The following is a 20,618-nucleotide window of genomic DNA, read 5'->3' on the forward strand; positions in this document are numbered from 1 at the left end:
AACACAATAGAATCAATGAAGGACTGCACCCAACATGAGATGAAGAATCCTTGAAAGGGAGCCCATAGGTTGTGGGAACAGTTCCGTGATGGTGATTGAGTGAAGTTACCCCTCTGCTTCAAGAGCCTGATGACACTGGTTGATTGTCTATCCTGTTGGGTGTGGTCTTTCATTGACTCTATTGCCCCTGAACCTGGTGTGTGGGTCCTGAGACCTTCTTCCTGATGGCAGCAGTGAGAAGAGAGCAGAGCCTGGATAGTGAGGGTCCTTTAAATTCCTCAAATAGATGCATCAGCCCATCAATGCCCTCTCCAAACTGTACAATCCAGTATTTTCCAGTCCTTGGACTGACATGTCGATCAGCACTCCTTCACAAGTATCAAGGTGTTCTGACTGGGGTTCTCTTGCTATGCTCTGTGGAACCAATCCCCAAAGACCACGCTCCTTTCTTCAGAGGTATCTGTTGGAATGAGTCATTGTTCACCTCTCCCATTTGGAGTCAGAGTCATACAGCATTGAGGTGGGTCCTTAACCCATCTCACTCATGACAATCAAGTTCCTTCTAGAGTGAGTCCCATGTGCCTGTATTTGACCCAAATCCCTCTAAACTTTCCTATCCATATACATGTCAGAATCAGAATCAGGTTTATTGTCACTGACATAATTTGTGAAATTTGTTGTTTTGTGGTAACAGTACAGTGCAGGCCTAACAATTTATTGTAAGTTACAATCCAAATAAATAACTAGTGCAAAAGAGGAATAGTTCATGGCTTCATGGACCATTCAGAAACCTGATGGCGGAGGGGAAGAAACTGTTTCTAAATCATTGAGTGTGTGTCTTCAGGCTCCTGTACCTCCACCCTGATGGTAGTAGTGATGGTATATCCCAGGTGGTGGGCACTCTTTATGATCAATGCCACTTTCTTGACGCACTGCCTTTTGGAGATGTCCTCAGTGGTTTTTTAATGGTTAAAATGTCTTTTTTTAATGTTGCAATCGTACCCATCTCCATCACTTCATCTGGCAGCTTGTTTCAGCACCCTCTGTGTGAAAACTTCAGCTTTCTGAAACATCAATCTTCTTTACATTATCTTTTGAAACTCTCTGGGGAATTCCTCACACCGAAGGCTCTGAAGTGGGGTAAACCTCCTTACATTAGGAGCTGTGCAATAACTAGCCTGGTGGAAGCACCTACCAGCAAGCTCAAGGGTAGCTTCTAATCCATGTTATCAGACTATTGAACAGTTCCCTCGTATGATAAGATGGGCTCTTGACCTCACAACCTACTCCGTCAAGGCCCTAAAACCTTATTGTCTACCTGCTCTGCACTCAACTCTAACCCTTTATTCTGCAATTGGGTGATTGAATCAGGATCAGAATCTGGTTTAATATTACTGGCTAAGTCATGAAATGTGTTGCTTTGTGGCAGCAGTACAATGGGATGCATAACAATAAAAACTATAAATTACATAAAAAATAAATTAAGTAGTGCAAAAAGAGAGAGAAATAATACTGTTCATGGGTTCATGTTCATTCAGAAAACTGATGGTGGAGGGAAGAAATTGTTCCTGAAATGTTGAGTATGTGTCTACAGGCCCCTGTAGCTCCTCATTGATGGTGAGAAGAGGGAACGTTCGAGGAGATGGGGATCTTCGATGATGAGGAATCGTGAGGTAATTGTTCACCTTAATGCAGTCTTACAACAAATGCAACTGGATGAACAACATGCAAGATAGGTTTTTCACTGCTACTCAGTAAATGTGACAAAAACAAAGCAATTTACCAATTTTTTTTGAGACGGGGCGCAAGAGGTTTCGCAGGCAGCTCCCAGCAGTTTTCACAGCACTGTGCCCCGTTAGTGTGAGAACAACAACTTGCTCAAGTTCAGGGTTGGGCACGACGCTGTGTTTATACAGCTCATCCAGAGCCAGGCTGGAAGCTTGGGGCACGGCACTGAAAGATCCCCCTACACACAACCAGAAAGCAGATTATTAATATCAACCGTATTGTTTTAAAAGAAAACAAATATGCTGCTTACAGTTTTGGCATGAAGCAGTGTAGCATTGTACAATGCAACTTCAAAACCAACTACAAGACATGGTAGTGCAGTGGTTGGCATGATGCTCAGGGTGTTCCAAAGTTTGGAGTTCAGTTCCGCTGCTGTATGTAAAGAGTTTTTATCTTCTCTCTCAAAACTGCATGGGTTTTCTCTATGTGCTCCAGTTTCCTCCCACATCCAAAGACGTACTGGTTAATGGATTAACTGGCGATTGTAAATTGCTTTGTGATTAGGCAAGGGTTAAATCGGCAGGTTGCTGGGTGGTGCAGCTTGTTGGGCTGGGAGGGCTTGCTCCACACTCTATCTCTAAATAAATAAAATTAAGCCATTGATACTGGAGCAGACCACTACTACAGGCACCCCTCACCAGTGGCTGTCCTACTTACTGTCGATTACAAAACCATACCTAAAGCCTGCAGTATTTGATCCGTGTAGGGAGTCACATGGAAACAGGATAGAATCTCATATTCAGGATCTGGGGGAAGTCTGCTGCACACATCTCCAACGAGCCCCTCTTCGGCCAGCTCGCTCACCAACCCTATAGTACGATAGAAGCATAAAGTAAGTACAATGTAGAATGAAGTTTGATACATGAATAGCCAATAGTATGCAGACTAACCCACAAACGTAGATAAATTGGGGCTGGCCCTGCCCTTCAGTGCTGCCCTCCAGTGGTTGCTCAGTGGCATGACAAGCTGCATTGTGTTCGTCCGTGGCTTCACTTGCGCGAGATGAAGAACTGCTGCATGAAATGTGGCTCAGGACAACAGACCATCAATCTACAGGCCAAGGTACTCAGGTTCTTAGGCAATGTCATTATTTTTGTATTTTTTGTAACTGTATGTTTTTCTGCTATCATAATTATATGCACAATATGTGTTTTGCACCTTGGCCTCAGACGAACACTGTTTTGTTTGGCTGTATTCATGTGTATGGCAGAATGACAATTAAAAGTGAACTTGAACTTGTAGTGGCAGAAAACCTCAAACAACAGTTTTCCAACAGAACATTTGGTGAAATATTCTGAGCATTGTACCTGTCAATAAGCTTGCAGTCTGGTGACTTGTATTTTCTTTCCTCACATGCATCAGAAAGCAAGGGTAGGGCAGCTGAGCAGTGGAAGGGCCAGGAGCAGACAGCTGAGGGTTCAGGGCTCCAAACCAACCTGTTCGACAGAACACTGGGATCTGCAATGACAATGGGGATTCCATGAGTTATTCCGATGCATCCAGCATTCTACAGTCTATTCAGTATGTTACCATCTCAAACCCTGTGTCCCAGTGAGGTCTCAATTCTGATGCATGTTGGTATATTCACCGAGCGTTCCACTGTCTACTCAATATTCACTGTTGGTTGGGGTCGAACATGGATGTTGCATCCGAGCTGCCGATGTGAATGTAAACAGGTAGGCAAGGCAGAGCAGTACCAAATGGAGACCATGCAGGCTCCCTGTCTCCACACAGCTGTTGAATCCAAAGGAACAGCAGAGACCAATACAGTTTGGCCCCAGAGGCATTGCAGGAGTTAGCAGCCAGCGTTGAACTCAACGAAGGACTGCCTTAGGGATTCCAGCTCCAGATTTTTCCTCAGGGTTTACATAGTCATAGCCATACTTTATTGATCCCGGGGGAAATTGGTTTTCATTACAGTTGCACCATAAATAATAAATAGAAATAAAACCATAAATAATTAAATAGTAATATGTAAATTATGCCAGGAAATAAGTCCAGGACCAGCCTATTGGCTCAAGGTGTCTGACCCTCCAAGGGAGGAGTTGTAAAGTTTGATGGCCACAGGCAGGAATGACTTCCTATGATACTCTGTGTTGCATCTCGGTGGAATGAGTCTCTGGCTGAATGTACTCCTGTGCCCAACCAGTACATTATATAGTGGATGGGAGACATTGTCCAAGATGGCATGCAACTTGGACAGCATCCTCTTTTCAGACACCACCGTCAGAGAGGCCAGTTCCATCCCCACAACATCACTGGCCTTACGAATGGGTTTGTTGATGCTGTTGGTGTCTGCTACCCTCAGCCTGTTGCCCCAGCACACAACAGCAAACATGATAGCACTGGCCACCACAGACTCGTAGAACATCCTCAGCATCGTCCGGCAGATGTTAAAGGCCCTCAGTCTCCTCAGGAAATAGAGACGGCTCTGACCCTTCTTGTAGATAGCTCAGTGCTTTTTGACCAGTCCAGTTTATTGTCAATTCGTATACTCAGGTATTTATAATCCTCCACCATGTCCACACTGACCCCCTGGGTGGAAACAGGGGTCACCAGTGCCTTAGCTCTCCTCAGGTCTACCACGAGCTCCTTAGTCTTTTTCATATTAAGCTGCAGATAATTCTGCTCACACCATGTGACAAAGTTTCCTACCGTAGCTCTGTACTCAGCCTCATCTCCCTTGCTGATGCATCCAACTATGGCAGAGTCATCAGAAAACTTCTGAAGATGACAAGACTCTGTGCAGTAGTTGAAGTCCGAGGTGTAAATGGCAGACATCCCACCCTGCAAAAACTCATTTCAGGGAGGTAGCACCATCAATTTGCGGGAGACTTCCGGGATAGGTGGGATGTCTGCAATAGAGTAGCTCCTTAGCAGCTAGCCAGCTAGTTTAAACAATGTTAGCTATGCTAATGAACGAATGACACATGTTAAATTCACCTCAACATGCCTTTTACAGCCTTAACCCACCATGGGCAATAGAAAAGTCACTGTTGCAACAGTGCAGCGAGCAACACTGTCATTATTTTTGACCCCTATTAGGCAGGGGTACACTTTAGTGTAGTCTGGGGTGACATACGTTTTATTTTTTTTTGCAACACTGCCACTCTGACTTTTTTTTAGAACTCTCTCGCTCTTGCTCTTGCTCTCTCTCTCTCTCTCTCACTCTCTCGCGTTTGCTTTCTCACTCTCGTGCGTTCTCTCTCTCTCTCTCGTGGTCGCTCTCGCTCTCACTCTCTCTCGCGCTTGCTTTCTCGCTCTCGCGCTCTCTTGCTCTCTCTCTTGTGGTCGCTCTCACTTGCGCTCGCTGTCTCGCTCTCGCTCTCACTCTCTCTCGCGCTTGCTTTCTCGCTCTCTCTCTCGCACACGCGCTCTCTCTCTCGTGGTCGCTTTCACTCATGCTCGTTCTCTCGCACTTGCTTTTTTGCTCTTGCGCTTGCTCTCTCGCTCTCTCTCACGCGTTCTCTCAAGCTCACTCTCAAGAAATTCAATTTCTGGGACATTGTATATAATTTGCGGGCATCAGGAAGCCACTATTAATATGCGGGAGACTCCCGGAACTTCCGGGAGAGGTGGGATGTCTGAAATGGTGAAGAGAAAAGGAGACAAGACAGTACCCTGTGGAACCCCAGTGCTGCCTCATGATTAGATTAGATTAGATTAGATTCAGCCTTATATCATTGTACCGAGTACAGATACAAAGCCAATGAAATGCAGTTAGCATCTAACCAGAAATGCAAAGAATAACAAAATAACTGTGAATAAAAAGTAAATGCTACAGCACACAAATATAAAAGTACTGAGACAGTACAATATGGGTGCAATACTGCTTAGCACTGTGATGTGAGGTTCAGCAGTGTCACAGCCTCAGGGAGGAAGCTCTTCCTGTGCCTGCTGGTGTGGGAGCGGAGGCTCCTGTAGCGCCTACCGGATGGGAGGAGAGTAAAAAGTCCATGGTTAGGGTGAGATGCTTTTCGCCCAGCCCAGGCAGCGTTTATGGTAGATGTTCTCAGTGGTGGGCAATTGGGTGCCGATAATCCACTGGGCAGTTTTCACCACACGCTGAAGTGCTTTGCTGTCCGATACGGGACAATTGCCATACCACACTGAGATGCAGTTGGTGAGTATGCTCTCAATGGTACAGCAGTAAAAGTCCGTCAGTATCCTGGGACAGAGGTGAGCTTGCTTGATGCTCCGCAGGAAATAAAGGCACTGTTGCACCTTTTTGATCAGGATGGAGGAGTTCAGGGACCAGGTGAGATCCTCGGAAATGTGGACACCAAGGAATTTGAAGCTTGTTACACGCTCCACTACAGCTCCATTGATGTAGATGAGGATGTGAGTGTGGCTCCTAGCATGCCTGAAGTCCACAATGATCTCCTTGGTCTTCTGGGTGTTAAGGGCTAGGTTGTTATCGGCACAACACGCGGCCAGGTGCTGGACCTTGTCCCTGTAGTCCGCCTCGTCATCTCCTCTGATTAGGCCAACCACCGTGGTGTCGTCTGCGAACTTGATAATGGAGTTAGAACCATGTACAGGAACGCAGTCATAGGTGAAAAGGGAGTACAGAAGAGGGCTCAGCACACAGCCTTGAGGCACGCCGGTGTTCAGGGTGAGAGTGGAGGAGGAGAGGTTGTCTAACTTAACTGATTGGGGTCTGTTAGTCAGAAAGTCCAAGGTCCAATTGCAGAGGGATGAGCTGATACCAAGCTGGCGAAGTTTGACGGTCAGCTTGGAGGGGATCACAGTATTGAATGCCGAACTAAAGTCAATGAACAGCATTCTGACGTAAGAGTTGGGGCTGTCCAGGCGGGTCAGGGCAGAGTGAAGTGCCGTGGAGATGGCATCCTCTGTTGACCTGTTGGTGTGATAGGCAAATTGGTGGGGGTCCAGGGTAGTGGGCAGACAGGATTTCAGATGTGATAGAACCAGTCTCTCAAAGCACTTTGTAATGATGGGGGTGAGTGCAACTGGGTGGAAGTCATTCAGGCCCGTGGCAGTGAAATGCTTCGGCACTGGCACGATGGTGGCGATCTTGGAGCTTGTGCGGACAACTGGTTGGGCCAGGGACAGAATAAAAATGTCCATGAAGACCCCGGCCAAATGCCCTGCACAAACTCTGAGCACATGGCCAGGTATTCCATCCGTACACTCACCCTGCTCAGGGTGGCGCGAACATCGGAGGTGGAAAGTGAGAGAGGTAGTTCACCAGGAGGGAGATCCGCTTTGAGGGTGACCTCCTTGTTCTCTCGGTCAAAGCGAGTGTAGAAGTAATTGAGCTCATCAGGGAGGGAAGCAGAGCTGGAAGGGGGCACAGTACTAGGTGGTTTGAAGTCTGTAATGACCTGTATGCCATGCCACATGCGCAGGGTGTCCGAGGAGTTGAAATGTTCCTCGATTCTCTGTTTGTATGTGTGTCTAGCCTGAGAGATTCCCCTCCTCAGGTTGGCCCTGGCTGAGCTGTAAGCCTCCCGGTCTCCAGACCTGAAGGCTGAATCTCTGGCTTTGAGCAGGAGGCGAACTTCTCTGTTCATCCATGGTTTCTGACTGGGGAAAACTTTTATTTGTTTTGTGATGTCACTCTATCTACACACTTGTTGATGGGCTCAAGGACAGAGTTGGTATATAAGTCAATGTTAATCTGAGAGTCTGTGGTGGCATGGGCAGCAAACACTCTCCAGTCTGTGTGCTGGAATTGGTGCTGAAGAGCAGAGTCAGAACTTAATAGTCTTCACTGTGGGTTTCACTCGGACTGTCCCAGGTGAGGGAGGGTAGTGGCTTTGTAAGCGTCAGCCACATTTGTGTAGACATGATCTAAGGTTTTATTTTCCTTTGTGGTGCATAATACATTTTGGTAAAATCTTGGAAGCACGGTACGTAGGTTACAATGATTAAAGTCCCCAGCGACAATAAAGGGTATAGTCACAAGGCAGTGGAGGTTTGAGATCCACATCTTCCTTGTCCTAGATGAGCTGCCAACCACGACTGACAAGCCCCATCTGATTGAACTGATTGGCTTTAAGGCATCAGTAACCCAGCTTTGCACCTTCTCCTGTCAGTACAAACGGTTCTTTGGGGCTTAGAAGCTAAGCCACATGTGAAGACGAAGAGCTGGAGTTTACAGAGGCTATTTGAGACACACACCATTGGGAGCATTTAAGAGAGGATGGGAGATTATCCCTATTAAACTCCACCCACCCCCAACCCCTGACTCTGACAACCTTATGGAACTACCAGCCAAACTACATTACCCTAAACATAACAGGTTCTGCAGATGCTGGAAATCCAGAATAATACACACAAAAATTGCTGGCGGAACTCTGCAGATCAGGCAGCATCTATGGAGAGAATAAACAGCCAATGTTTCAGGCCGAGACTCTCCATGGATGCTGTATGACCTGCTGAGTTCATCCAGCATTTTCTGTGTGATACATTACCCTACACTCTCACCTTACTGACCACCTCTTATCACTCAGGTTCCATCCCAAATCCTCTGCACTATTGAGGCCTCATAACCTTAGAATTATGGAGTGTTTGAATGTTTGTTAAACTTTCCCTTAAAAAATGCAATAGTCTTCCACTATGCAAGCACTCACCCTCTGCAGGCACAAGTACAGATAGAGTGGATGTGGAGAGGATGCCTCCTATAGTAGGGACTCTAGGACCAGAAGGCACAGCCTCCGAATAGAGAGGGACATCCATTTAGAACAAAGCATGGGGTCGAGAGGGATAATAAGTCAGCCATGATGCAATGACGAAGCAGACTTGATGGGTCGAGTGGCTGAGTTCCGCTCCTACGTTTTATGGTGTATGTTTGCCAAAAATTCTACCTATCGAGCCAATGGAAACCACAAAGATTTTTAAAGCAACTTTAAGCTTGTAATCTTGAATAACTCTAAATTGTGGTTTTACAAGTTGTTGGTGAGAACCCATATGGTCATGGGGATAACTTACAAACACCTTACAGGCAGAAAATCATAAACACAGACGTTGAAAATCCAGACCAATGCACACAAAATGCTAGATCTCAACAGGTCAGGCAGTATTAATGGAAAGGAATAAATGTCTTGGCTGAGTTCTGATGAAGGATCTCAGCCCTAAGCACTGACTGTTTATTCATTTCCATAGATGCTGCCCAACCTGCTGAGTTGCTCCAGCATTCTGTGTATGATCCCTACAAACAGTGACAGGAATTCAGCCCCAATTGCTGGTGCTGTAGAAGTGTTACTATAACTGCTATGATACAATGCTACCCCTCAAGTAACTTAGATCTTCTCCTCCCTCTCTGGAACAACATGTACTGTATCGACTTGCTGTGACCTCTACCAGGTTCTTGCCATAGTCTTATCCCCTGACTCTGTATCAACACATCACACGATTGCACTGTGACCCCTGACCTTCTTCCAGAGGGTTTTACCTGATCACTTGCAATCCCCAAGCTCTCAGCTCGCTTTGCAGACAGGCGAAGGCGTTGAAGTCCCTGCAGAACGAATCCTCGCCTGACACACACGGATATTATGTCTCCGTAGTAACGTGTAGGCACAATAGGAGACACCAGTAGAAATAGGTCAGCTGGAATGCAAAAAAAAGTGGAAAATTAAATGTCTTCTTTAGAGTATGAAGAGTGGAGACCGTTTAACCTGTGTGCGATTGCCCTCAATACTATAATTCCAAATAAATTCATCGCCAGACTGACACCAGGGATCAGCACAGAAAATTTACAATGATGTTATCAGGACTTGAGGACCTGAGTTAGTTAGTTATTTCATTTAGAAACACAGCATGGATCAGGCCCTTCCAGCCCAATGAGCCGCACACCCTGCAACCACCCCCCCCCCCCCCCCCCGGTTTAACCCTAGCCTAATCACAGGACAATTTACAATGATCCATTAACATAGTAAACTAGACGTGTTTGGACTGTGGGAGGAAACTACAGCACCCAGAGAAAACCCACATGGTTCATGGTACAAACTCCTTACAGATGATAGAAACATAGAAACTTAGAAAACCTACAGCACAATACAGGCCCATCGGCCCACAATGCTGTGCCAAACATGTACTTATCTTAGCAATTACCTAGGTTACCCATAGCCCTCTATTTTTCTAAGCTTCATCTTTCTTTCTCTTTCATAAATTTTATAAACTCTTAAGGCAAACGTAATAAATTTCCGTTAAATAACTGGCTTAAGCCAAAATGGGATTTATTTTTCTAAAGGTAGGCTCGGTAGATTTAATCTAAATAAAGGTTATAAATTGATTTTAATTAATGCTACTTTCAACATGAACATTTGTTGACAATGTTGAATAATAAAAGTTACTAAAAAACCATAAGCCAAAGCCTGAGACACAGTGCTATACAGGACTTTGAAAAAAATTTTCTTACTAAATTACATAATCATGATTGTCTCAAGTATAGGCCAAGCATGTGAAACCTGTGCTTGTTTTTTACTAGACACAATGGAACAGGACAGCTTGGTTCACCAGTCCATGTAAAATCCATTGATAAAGTAGCTTTCACTGTAAAGATGGACTGCTTTGTGATGCTGGAATTGAAGTCTGAACTGGGGAATGCCCTGAACTGTAATAACATCACTCACTATCCGCGGTGTCCAAAGATATAGGGAAATATATTAGGAGAGCTATAGGGGAAGATTGAATAGATTAGTACTTTGTTCCGTGGAGTATTGGAGAATGAGGAGAGATTTGAAAGAGGTATAAAAAATAACGAGGGCATAGACAGGGTAAAAGCAAGCAACCGTTTTTAACCGAGGTTAGAGAGACTAGAAGTAGAGGTCATAAGTTAAAGGTGAAAGATGAAATATTTAAGGGGAACTTCTTCAGTCTGAGGGTGGCGGGAGTGTGGAATGAGTGGCCAGGGGAAGTGATGGATACAATATTTATTTCTTTCTTTTTCCAATATTTTTATTAAATTTCATTTACACAAATACAGAATTCGTATTATAAATCAAAACATGGTAGCACAAAATGCACTATATATAAATCACACTGATACAATCACGGTACAGTCTATCCCATATTCATGATCAATCAAATAAAACAAAATGAATTATAAAATATGATAAAATGGACGCAATATTTAAGAGAGGTTTGGGATGGTTATGGAAGGCTATAATCCATGCGTGGATCAGTCAGACTAGGCAGAATGCTTTAGTACTTTGTGACTCTATGACACTGGTGGATGTGTTATGTGTACACAATAAAAGAACTTCATTTCCCGGAGGGCAATGCGGTCAGTTCACCCAGAACCAGAGCGATGTTGGTGAGACAGCTGCATACGCTCAAGTTGAACTGAAGCTATGATTGGAGTGTTCTGTAAATAATTAGATGTGTTAGTTTTTACACACGCTGTTTGTCTTTATTAAAAACAAACATAAGATGGTGTTAGAAGTTGGTGTGAGAAGTAAACATGGAGACTAAATGTACTGTGAGTGATTGAGAGACGCTAGGTCCGATGGAGAGAAGCTGCCAACCAGAGTGCACATTACATCCTGAAGGTGCCATTGTTCAGCAAATTCACCAAGACAGATTCGGGTGAGAGAGCTCAAAAATTTGGTCATGGATAAGTTAAGTCCTCCTGCAGCTATGCAGTTTACTGTCAATCCATCTGATAGCTAGGAACATTTCAAACAGTAATTCAATATATATTTAGTGGCGAGCAGAGGAAAAATTGAAAGCGTCTACCTTTCTACATGTAATTGGTAAAGATCATTAACAGCTTTCAAACTGATGAGACTGCCTAGACATTGGACACTCTGATGATAAAATTTGAAAAGTATTTTGTCCCAAGTAAAAACACCACATTTAAAAGAATTATGTTATTTTCCTATGGCCAGAAACAAAGTGTTAGCTTTGATCAATACTTAGCTGAGTATTGGCTCACACACTAAGTAAGTCCTGTGAGTCTGGAGATGTGAGAGATTCATTAGTTATAGACAAAATTGTTTGCGGAACTTCAAGTAATGAGCTCAGAGAAAGAGTGCTCTGTGAAAAAGATCTGATGCTGGAAATGGCTGTGGATATGTGTAGGGCAGCAGAGACCACACGATCATAAGCTAAGGAGCCGCAACAGGACAGAAACAATAGTGCTTGCTGTGAAAACAGAGGGGCAGAGCACAAGGCTTTTCCCAAAGCAACAGCATAGCAAAGAGGTAGGCTCAAACAGTAAATGCAGCAAATATCGAGGTAGGCACATCCCAAAAACATGTCCTGCTTATGGAAAATCCTGCAATAATTGTGGGAAGAAGAATCATTTCACAAAATGCTGCAAAGCCGAGGCTACCAAGAGAAAAATGCACTCAGTTGCTGAGGAAATGGAGGAAGTCTTTGTGGATTCTCTACAGACCGCTGGCGCTGGTAAAACAGAATGGATTGTTCCTGTGTCTGTGAATGAGCTTGACACCAGAGCCCAGAGTATATGTTATCCATGGATGATTACAATATTCTCAAAGTGAAGAGCAGGACTTGCCCAGTGAAGTTAAAAGTGCCAGGCTATACGGAGAGAACGTACCAGTAAAAGGGGCTATATAGTGACCTTCAGGCACAAGGGGCAGCACCTAAAGACGCAGCTACTCATTGTGGAAAAGAGAGTACAGCCAATATTGGGACTGAGTACATGTGAAAAGCTCAACCTGGTGGAAAGAGTTTTCGTAGTGGCTTCAGAGGCCAAAGGTGACCACCCAGTACTCACAGAAGAGTACACAGATGTCTTTGAGGGGCTCAGATGCTTACCTGAGGTAACTCGAGAAACTTGTAACAGCATCTCTGAGAGCTCCAGATAGGTGATGCAAGAGAAGCACAAGAACTCCATTTTCCATAGACATCCATACCAGCTGCAGCAGCGTGACAGTCAGGATGCCAGTACTAAACAGTGTGATCATGATGACAAGGTTGCCAGTCTTGCTTCCACATCATGAAGGGTTCTGGCCCGAAACGTCGACTGAACTGATCATTTCCACGGATGCTGCCCGACCTGCTGAGTTCCTCCAGCTTGTTGTGAGTGCCACATCATGCAGCTTTGATTCAAACTCTGAATCTCATCAGCTTCCAGTTGAAGACTGGAAATCAAAAATATCCCCACAATACTCTCCAAAGTTCAAGAGGAAAAATAAAAAGGAAGATTGGGAGATCACACAGACCCCAAGGTCAAAACAACAGCACCAATTGAACACAAAGCAACAGGAGGAGTTGCTATCTATGATATGCAGCTCTATGAATTGAGACAGAAGAAGTTGGAACTTGTATAAAGGCTCGCTGATCAGATTGATGCAGTCCAGGGTTCCATCGGAAGTGAATTATGATCACACAGCAAGAACAGAGATGAACAGATAGGATCTTGGTAGAAGGATGTGAAAGAAAGGAAAATATTGATCAGAATTCTCAAAAAGACACTAATATTAACACAGCAAGTGAAAGCAAAAAGGGTCATCAAACCAGCTCAGAGACCGATGTAGAGAGTTGCTGAGTGAGGGACTGCTCTTGTTCATTACAATTGAAGTTAATGCAAATATCTTTTTGGAAATGCAAGAAATATCTTATTGTTTCTTGCATGTTTCTAAGGACATAGTATTGTGTTTTTTTTCTTTAAAGGGGGAAAATGTGCTACGTGTACATAATAAAGAACTGCAGTTGCCAATGTGCAACGTGGGCGGTTCACCCGGAAATGGAAGTGATGTTGATGAGCTGGTTGTATCCCCTCAAGTCGAGCTGAAACAATGACTGGAGTGTCCTGTAAATAAATATGTGCTAGCACTTTTACCCACGCTGTTTGTCTTCATTTAGAACAAACATACAGTGGGTACCAAGGTGAATCTCCAGTCCTTCGCTCCTTTCTTTGTTCATGTTCTCAGCAGTTAACCAGGTGGCACTGGCTGACTGCCAGACTCTCCTCTGGAAGTCGGGATTTACTCAATGCACAGATCTTGACATGGAGACCAATGCAGCCAATGCCAACACAGGCTTGACAAAGGCAACTGTGATGGGTGGTAAGGGTGCACAAGTTATTGAAAGAGGAAATAGAGGTGAGACAATGTGGTGCTGAATTTAGGGGGGAAACAGCCAGTTACCATGAGAATGGACACAGTGCAGCATACCTGACAGCATGACATGAGATTTAACGCAGAGAAGGCAGGAAGATGGAGTTGAAAGGGAAAATAAATCAGCCATGACCGAATGGTGGAGCAGAGTCAATGGGCTGAATGGCCTAATTCTGCTCATATGTGTTATGGTTTTAATGTTCGTGGCAGCTCAAGGCTGTGGCCATCCAGAAATTAGTGCATCAAAACCAACAGCATCATATCTGGGAGTTAGTTACTCGTAATACTGATGTCTGCTACCTGTGTGGTGGGTTCCAGAACAATTACCTTTAACGGTTGCCACAAGTGTAGCAGGAGGTCGGCAGGTCTCTCTGAGATTGTTGCACTGAGGAGCATTTGGTCTGTGAATAGAAGATTGGTACACACAATAGTGAGTAGAGGCGAGGGCAATGGAGGTTCTTAAAGTTCAAGTATAAGTTTGAAGTTTAATTATCATTCAATCATACATGTATATAGGGACAGGGTTCCTCTAGAGCCAAGGAGAAAAACACATTACCAACAGCACACAGATGTAACAACAAGATACGGAAACTATCTACAGCTAATGCTGTCTACAGCAGGCTTGCAACATTGTGATGGAGTCATCCTGCCCCAGTAGCCCCCTGTACAATCTCCTACCATCTGGCAGGAGATACAGAAAGATCTCTACATGGATATCCAGAATTAAAAACAGCTTTTTCTCCAAAGCTGTCATGCAACTGAACAATGCTACCACCACCCACCTGTAGTCCATAGGTACTATGGACAATCTCTATGTGCAATACATGGACATAATTCTTGATGCTGATTTATATTTAATAATAGAATTTTATAACATGAACAGGTGCAATATTTGAAAGGGGCAGCCACTGTTTCTTTTAATTTTAGAGATGTTTGTTTTTAATTCAGTTGTAACTTAGGTGATATTCTAAATAACTCAGACATTACTTTAAATTTACTCATTGTTATTTTAGTGATTGAATGCCCAGTCTGTTTTGCACTGAGTGGAATAGCACTGCAATCTCATGGTCCTCAGCAGTGATAATAAAGCTCTAAATGACTAACTCTACTAACTAACTAACCAACAGCACATAGGGTTACGAATTCAGAAAAACATAACAGTCAAAAAGAGAGAAAAAATATATATAGCCCAAGTCCCTGGGTTGTTCTGGTCACCTTGTTCTTCTATTGAGCGAGCACCCAGGAGCAGCGTCGAGCGAGCACCAGCTTTGAGAATCAGCTAACTGTTTCACAGATTGGGGAAAATGAGGGCTAAGAATTGGCATTAGAGATAAGGCCAGAGACAGATCAGCCATGATTGTAATGAATGTGGGGCAGGCTTAAAGGGTCAGGCAACCCACTCTCACTATTTTTCAGTTTTGGATTCCTTAACGGCTGTTCTTCAGACTAGAGAACGATAAATGGTGTTGATCCCGATGAATTGGTGCTTTTTTTATCATCAGTATTAATGAACTAGTCTTGGAGGTACAAACCACAATTTCTAAATTTGCAGATGACTTGAAATTTTGCAGAATTATTAACTGTGATAAACTGCAGCATATTGTGGTGAACTATCGCTGCAGACAGTAAGGAGGCAGATGGAGGCGAGGCTGGTTCGGGGGATGAGATATGAGGGATTGCAAGGCGCAATGTGTTCACAGCCAGAGTTTGTATTGTTACCGTAAATGGAGTGAGCGATTTGGGAAGGAGTTGATGCAGAAGAGATTCGATGCCCTTCCACTTAACTCGGGTGCGAGGTTGGATTGTTGCAAGTGCTGAGTCGATTCGGTGAGACTGAGAACAGCTTCAGGCAGGGTGGCCCAGGCATATCAGGCACTGGGATCCAGGTCCTAGAACGTGACCATACCAAATGCTTGGACAATTTAAACGCCGGCACTGATAGACTGGAAGCCCAAGTGTCAGGTATGGAGGCGAGAGTCGGACTAATTTCGCTTACTCTCCTGCGAATGTTCGTGTAGACAGTAGAATAAAGAGAAATGCAAAGTGATGCATTTTGTGGGAGAAAGAGGACAGGTGATATAAAATAATGACCTACAAGCAGGTGTAGGGAAACTTGGGTGTCCATATGGGTGCACGTCATTGAAATTCTGGATTTGATTGATAGCAGGATAAATAATAATAGCAATGAAATCATGCAGAACTTTTACGAAGTATTGATCTGGTGTCAAATGAAGAACTGTGCTCACTTCTGATTACCTCACTATAAAAAGGATATGAAGGCATCAGGAAGGGGGCAGAAAATATTTATGACAATTATGCTTCTAGTATGAGGAGGTACAATTACAAGAATGGTTTTCTTTAAGGAAGTGAAGCATAAATGGAGATCTGATAGAACAATGATAGTTGAAATTAGGAATGAATTGTGGTGGAGGTATTGTAGGTTCCATAATGGCCTTCAAGAAGAAACGGCAACATTTCTAAGGGACCAGAAAAAGGGCCAGAGTGGAAGCAACAAGATGTTCTGGTTGATACTGGCATGGACATGATAAATGAATGGCCTTCTGTTCCTTAACAATTCTGTCATATAGATCATCATATTGATAGAATAGTATTCCCAATGACTGAATTTATTTGTCTGTCTGTCTGTCTGTCTGTCTATTTAGAGATACAGTGCGGAACAAGCTCTTCTGGCCCACTGAGCTGCAATGCCCAGCAACTCATCTATTTTACCTAGCCTCATCACAGGACAATTTACAATGACTACTTATCCCACTAATCAGTATGTCTTTGGACTGTGGGAGGAAACTGAAGCTCAGGAGAAAACCCACGCGCACACGGGAAGGAATGTGCAAACTTCCTTACAGAGGACACCAGAATTGAAATCTGATCGGATGCCCCAAACGGTAATACTGTTGCGCAAATTGCTATGCTACCGGAGCATCCTACCATAACTTCTGGCACGGATAGTTACACTTTCACCTGTCTCCAAAGATCAAGTCTTCAGGACCGCTACAGGCACCACACATCTATAGAAGACTCTTGGAAATTTCTCTAGTGAAGACTTACAAAGTTCTATAGATGTACAGTGGAGAGTATTCTGAATGTGTGTCACAGCCTGATATGGAGCGTCCAATGCACAGGATCACAAAGGGCTGCAAGGTGTTGCACAGTCAGCCATCTCCATCACAGGCACAAACCTCCAGCACTGAGGACATCTTCAAGAGGAGGTACTGCAAGAAGGTGACATCCATCATTAAAGACCCTCTTTATCCAGGACATTCCCTCTTTTTGGTACTACCATCAGGGAGGAAATACAGGAAGTTGAAAACCCACACTCAATGATTTAGGAACAACTTCTTTCCCTCCACCATCAGATATCTGAATGGCCCATAAACACGACTTCATTTTGTGTTTTTTGTACTTTTTATTTTGTAATTTGTGATAATTTTATGTTTTTATACTGTACTGCCACCCCAAAACAACAAATTTCACATCCTATAGGACGGTGATAATAAACCTGCTTGAGATTCTGAACTGAGCACATAATGAAAAGTAGCGAGATTATGTATGATTTTGAGGGAATGCGACACTGTGGTAGAACTCAGTAGGATCTCCTCTTGATACACACCTGGAACTTAAGCTGCTCTTCTCGGCTGGATTCTGAATGCCAACTTGTACAATCCCATTTTCAGGAACCCTTCCACCAAACCACACACACAGCTCCCACTGGATCCGGCTCTCCTGGTGGGGAGAGTAGAGGAGTGGCTCGTCACGATGCTTGCAGTAAAGAGCATTGATGGAGTGACGATCTGTCACAATGGCCAGCTGGGGGTCAGATGGCCCAACGATGTCTGTCCACAGTGTACCAGCATTCACACCTCTCAGTGCCAGTGCCAACACAGACCTGGGAGTGGTATTACCATCAGGACCGTATGTGGAAGGCAGCTTTCCTGCAAACAGAGAGAACACAATTCAGATCAGAAACACAAGGAATCCGTAAATGCTGGAACTCTATAGAAACACACACAAAATGCTGGAATAATTCAGTAGGTTAGAAAATATCGATGCAAGTGAACAAACTGTTGATATCTCTGGCCAAGATTCTCCACTGGAAAGGAAGGGGGAAGAAGCCAGAATCTTTCTTCCCCTTCCTCTCCAGTCCAGATGAAGGATCTTGGCCAGAAATGTTAACTGTTTATTTCCACAACTCATATCAGGCTGTAATGTAAAAGATTCAGCAGCAGCTCAGAGTATGACACTGATGCCTTCACATCACTGGATTGTGCGGTCAGTTCCCACTCCAGCGACTACATTTAGACTAATGGCTGTGTTCATGAATGACAAAATGCTGCATTGTTGAAGTTGCAGACTCTGGAGGGGATGATAAACCATGATTCAGAATTAGGTTTAATATCATGAAATTTGTTGTTATGTGGCAGCAGTACTTTGCAATACATAATAATAAAAATTGTGAATTACATTAAGTGCATATACATATTTGTTTTAAGTTAAATTAAATTAGTGCAAAAAGAGGAAAACGTATTGAGGTAAAGTTAATTGGTTCAATGCCCGTTCACAGATCTGATGGTGGAGGGTAAGAAGTTGTTCCTGAAACACTAAGCATGAGCCTCGGATTCCTGTACTTCTCCCCTGATGGTAGCAACGAGAAGAGGGCATGTCCTGGGTGCTGGATGCCGCCTTTTTGAGGATTCGTAGCTTGAAGATGTTGTGGATGCTGGGGAAGCTAGTGCCCATGATGGAGCTGACTGATTACACAGCTTTCTGCAGATTATTTCAATCCTATGCAGAGCCTCCCCCAATACAACCAATTAGATACAACCAATTAGAATATGCTCCATGGTACATCAATAGAAATTTACAAGTGTCTTTGGTTGCATACAAAACCTCTCCAACTCCTAATGCTGGAGTCATATCTTCTTTGTGACTGCATCGATATATTGTGTCCACGATAGATCCTCAGAGATGTTGACACCTAGGAACTTGAAACTGCTCATCCTTTCCACTTCGGAATCCTCCAGGAGGACTGCTGTTCCCTCGTCTTACCCCTTCTGAAGTCCACAATTAATTCTTTGGTCTTACTGATGTTAATGCAAGGTTGTTGCTGTGACACCACTCAACTAGCTGATATACAGTATCTCGTTCCTGTACGCCTTCTTGTCACCATGTGAAATTCTGCCAATAGTTATGTCATCAGTGTAGCATTCCCTCATTGGAAGAGGTATAATATAATATGATTACGAATAGTCAGCATGGCTTTGTCAAAGGCAGGTCATGCCTTACGAGCCTGATTGAATTTTTTGAGGATGTGACTAAACACATTGATGAAGGTAGAGCAGTAGATGTAGTGTATATGGATTTCAGCAAGGCATTTGATAAGGTACCCCATGCAAGGCTTATTGAGAAAGTAAGGAGGCATGGGATCCAAGGGGACATTGCTTTGTGGATCCAGAACTGGCTTGCCCACAGAAGGCAAAGAGTGGTTGTAGACAGGTCATATTCTGCATGGAGGTCGGTGACCAGTGGTGTGCCTCAGGGATCTGTTCTGGGACCCCTTCTCTTCGTGATTTTTATAAATGACCTTGATGAGGAAGTGGAGGGATGGGTTAGTAAATTTGCTGATGACACAAAGGTTGGGGGTGTTGTGGATAGTGTGGAGGGCTGTCAGAGGTTACAGTGGGACATCGATAGGATACAAAACTGGGCTGAGAAGTGGCAGATGGAGTTCAACCCAGATAAGTGTGAAATGGTTCATTTTGGTAAATCAAATATGATGGCAGAATATAGTATTAATGGTAAGACTCTTGGCAGTGTGGAGGATCAGAGGGATCTTGGGGTCCGAGTCCATAGGACGCTCCAAGCAGCTATGCAGGTTGACTCTGTGGTTAAGAAGGCATACGGTGTATTGGCCTTCATCAATTGTGGGATTGAGTTTAGGAGCTGAGAGGTAATGTTGCAGCTATATAGGAACCTGGTCAGACCCCACTTGGAGTATTGTGCTCAGTTCTGGTCGCCTCGCTACAGGAAGGATGTGGAAACCATAGAAAGGGTGCAGAGGAAATTTACAAGGATGTTGCCTGGATTGGGGAGCATGCATTATGAAAACAGGTTGAGTGAACTTGGCCTATTTTCCTTGGAGCGACAAAGGATGAGAGGTGACCTGATAGAGGTGTATAAGATGATGAGAGGCATTGATCGTGTGGATGGTCAGAGGCTTTTTGCCAGGGCTGAAATGGCTGCCACAGGAGGGCACAGGTTTAAGGTGCTGGGGAGTAGGTACAGAGGAGATGTCAGGGGTAAGTTTGTTTTACGCAGAGAGTGGTGAGTGCGTGGAATGGACTGCCGGCAGCGGTGGTGGAGGTGGATGCGATAGGGTCTTTTGAGAGACTTTTGGATAGGTACATGGAGCTTAGAAAAATAGAGGGCTATGGGTAACCCTAGTAATTTCGAAGGTAGGGACTTTGGGGGCTGAAGGGCCTGTATTGTGCTGTAGGTTTTCTATGTTTCTATCAGCAAATTTACAGATGGCATGTGAGCTGTGCCTGACCATACAGTCATGAGTATAGATAGACTAAAGCAGTGGGCTAAGCACACATTCTTGAGGTGCAGCAGTGTTGAGTATCAGCAAGGGGGAGATGTTAATTCCAATCGGCATAGATGGTCTTCTGGTGAGGAAGTCAAGGATCCAGTTGCATTGGAAAGTACAGAGGTCCAGGTTTTGGAGCCTTTTGATCAGGCATGTAGGAATAATTGTGT

At 44.1% G+C, this 20,618-nt stretch overlaps 1 protein-coding gene across 4 annotated transcripts in view; it reads right to left on the bottom strand.

The window, feature by feature from the left end:
• The window catches only part of LOC140203249 (dynein axonemal assembly factor 8), a 164,191-nt gene that overhangs the window by 62,777 nt on the left and 80,796 nt on the right, over positions 1-20,618 (bottom strand). For all 4 annotated transcript variants that reach the window (XM_072269262.1, XM_072269261.1, XM_072269259.1 and 1 more), the window contains 6 exons: positions 17,473-17,794; positions 14,172-14,245; positions 9,209-9,363; positions 3,096-3,246; positions 2,466-2,597; positions 1,784-1,966 (listed from right to left, as the gene is read on the bottom strand). In XM_072269262.1, coding sequence (XP_072125363.1) covers positions 1,784-1,966; positions 2,466-2,597; positions 3,096-3,246; positions 9,209-9,363; positions 14,172-14,245; positions 17,473-17,794 — 1,017 coding nt within the window. The remainder of the gene's footprint in view (positions 1-1,783; positions 1,967-2,465; positions 2,598-3,095; positions 3,247-9,208; positions 9,364-14,171; positions 14,246-17,472; positions 17,795-20,618) is intronic.

Source organism: Mobula birostris, chromosome 9 (assembly GCF_030028105.1).
Source record: "Mobula birostris isolate sMobBir1 chromosome 9, sMobBir1.hap1, whole genome shotgun sequence".
Lineage (NCBI taxonomy): Eukaryota > Metazoa > Chordata > Chondrichthyes > Myliobatiformes > Myliobatidae > Mobula > Mobula birostris.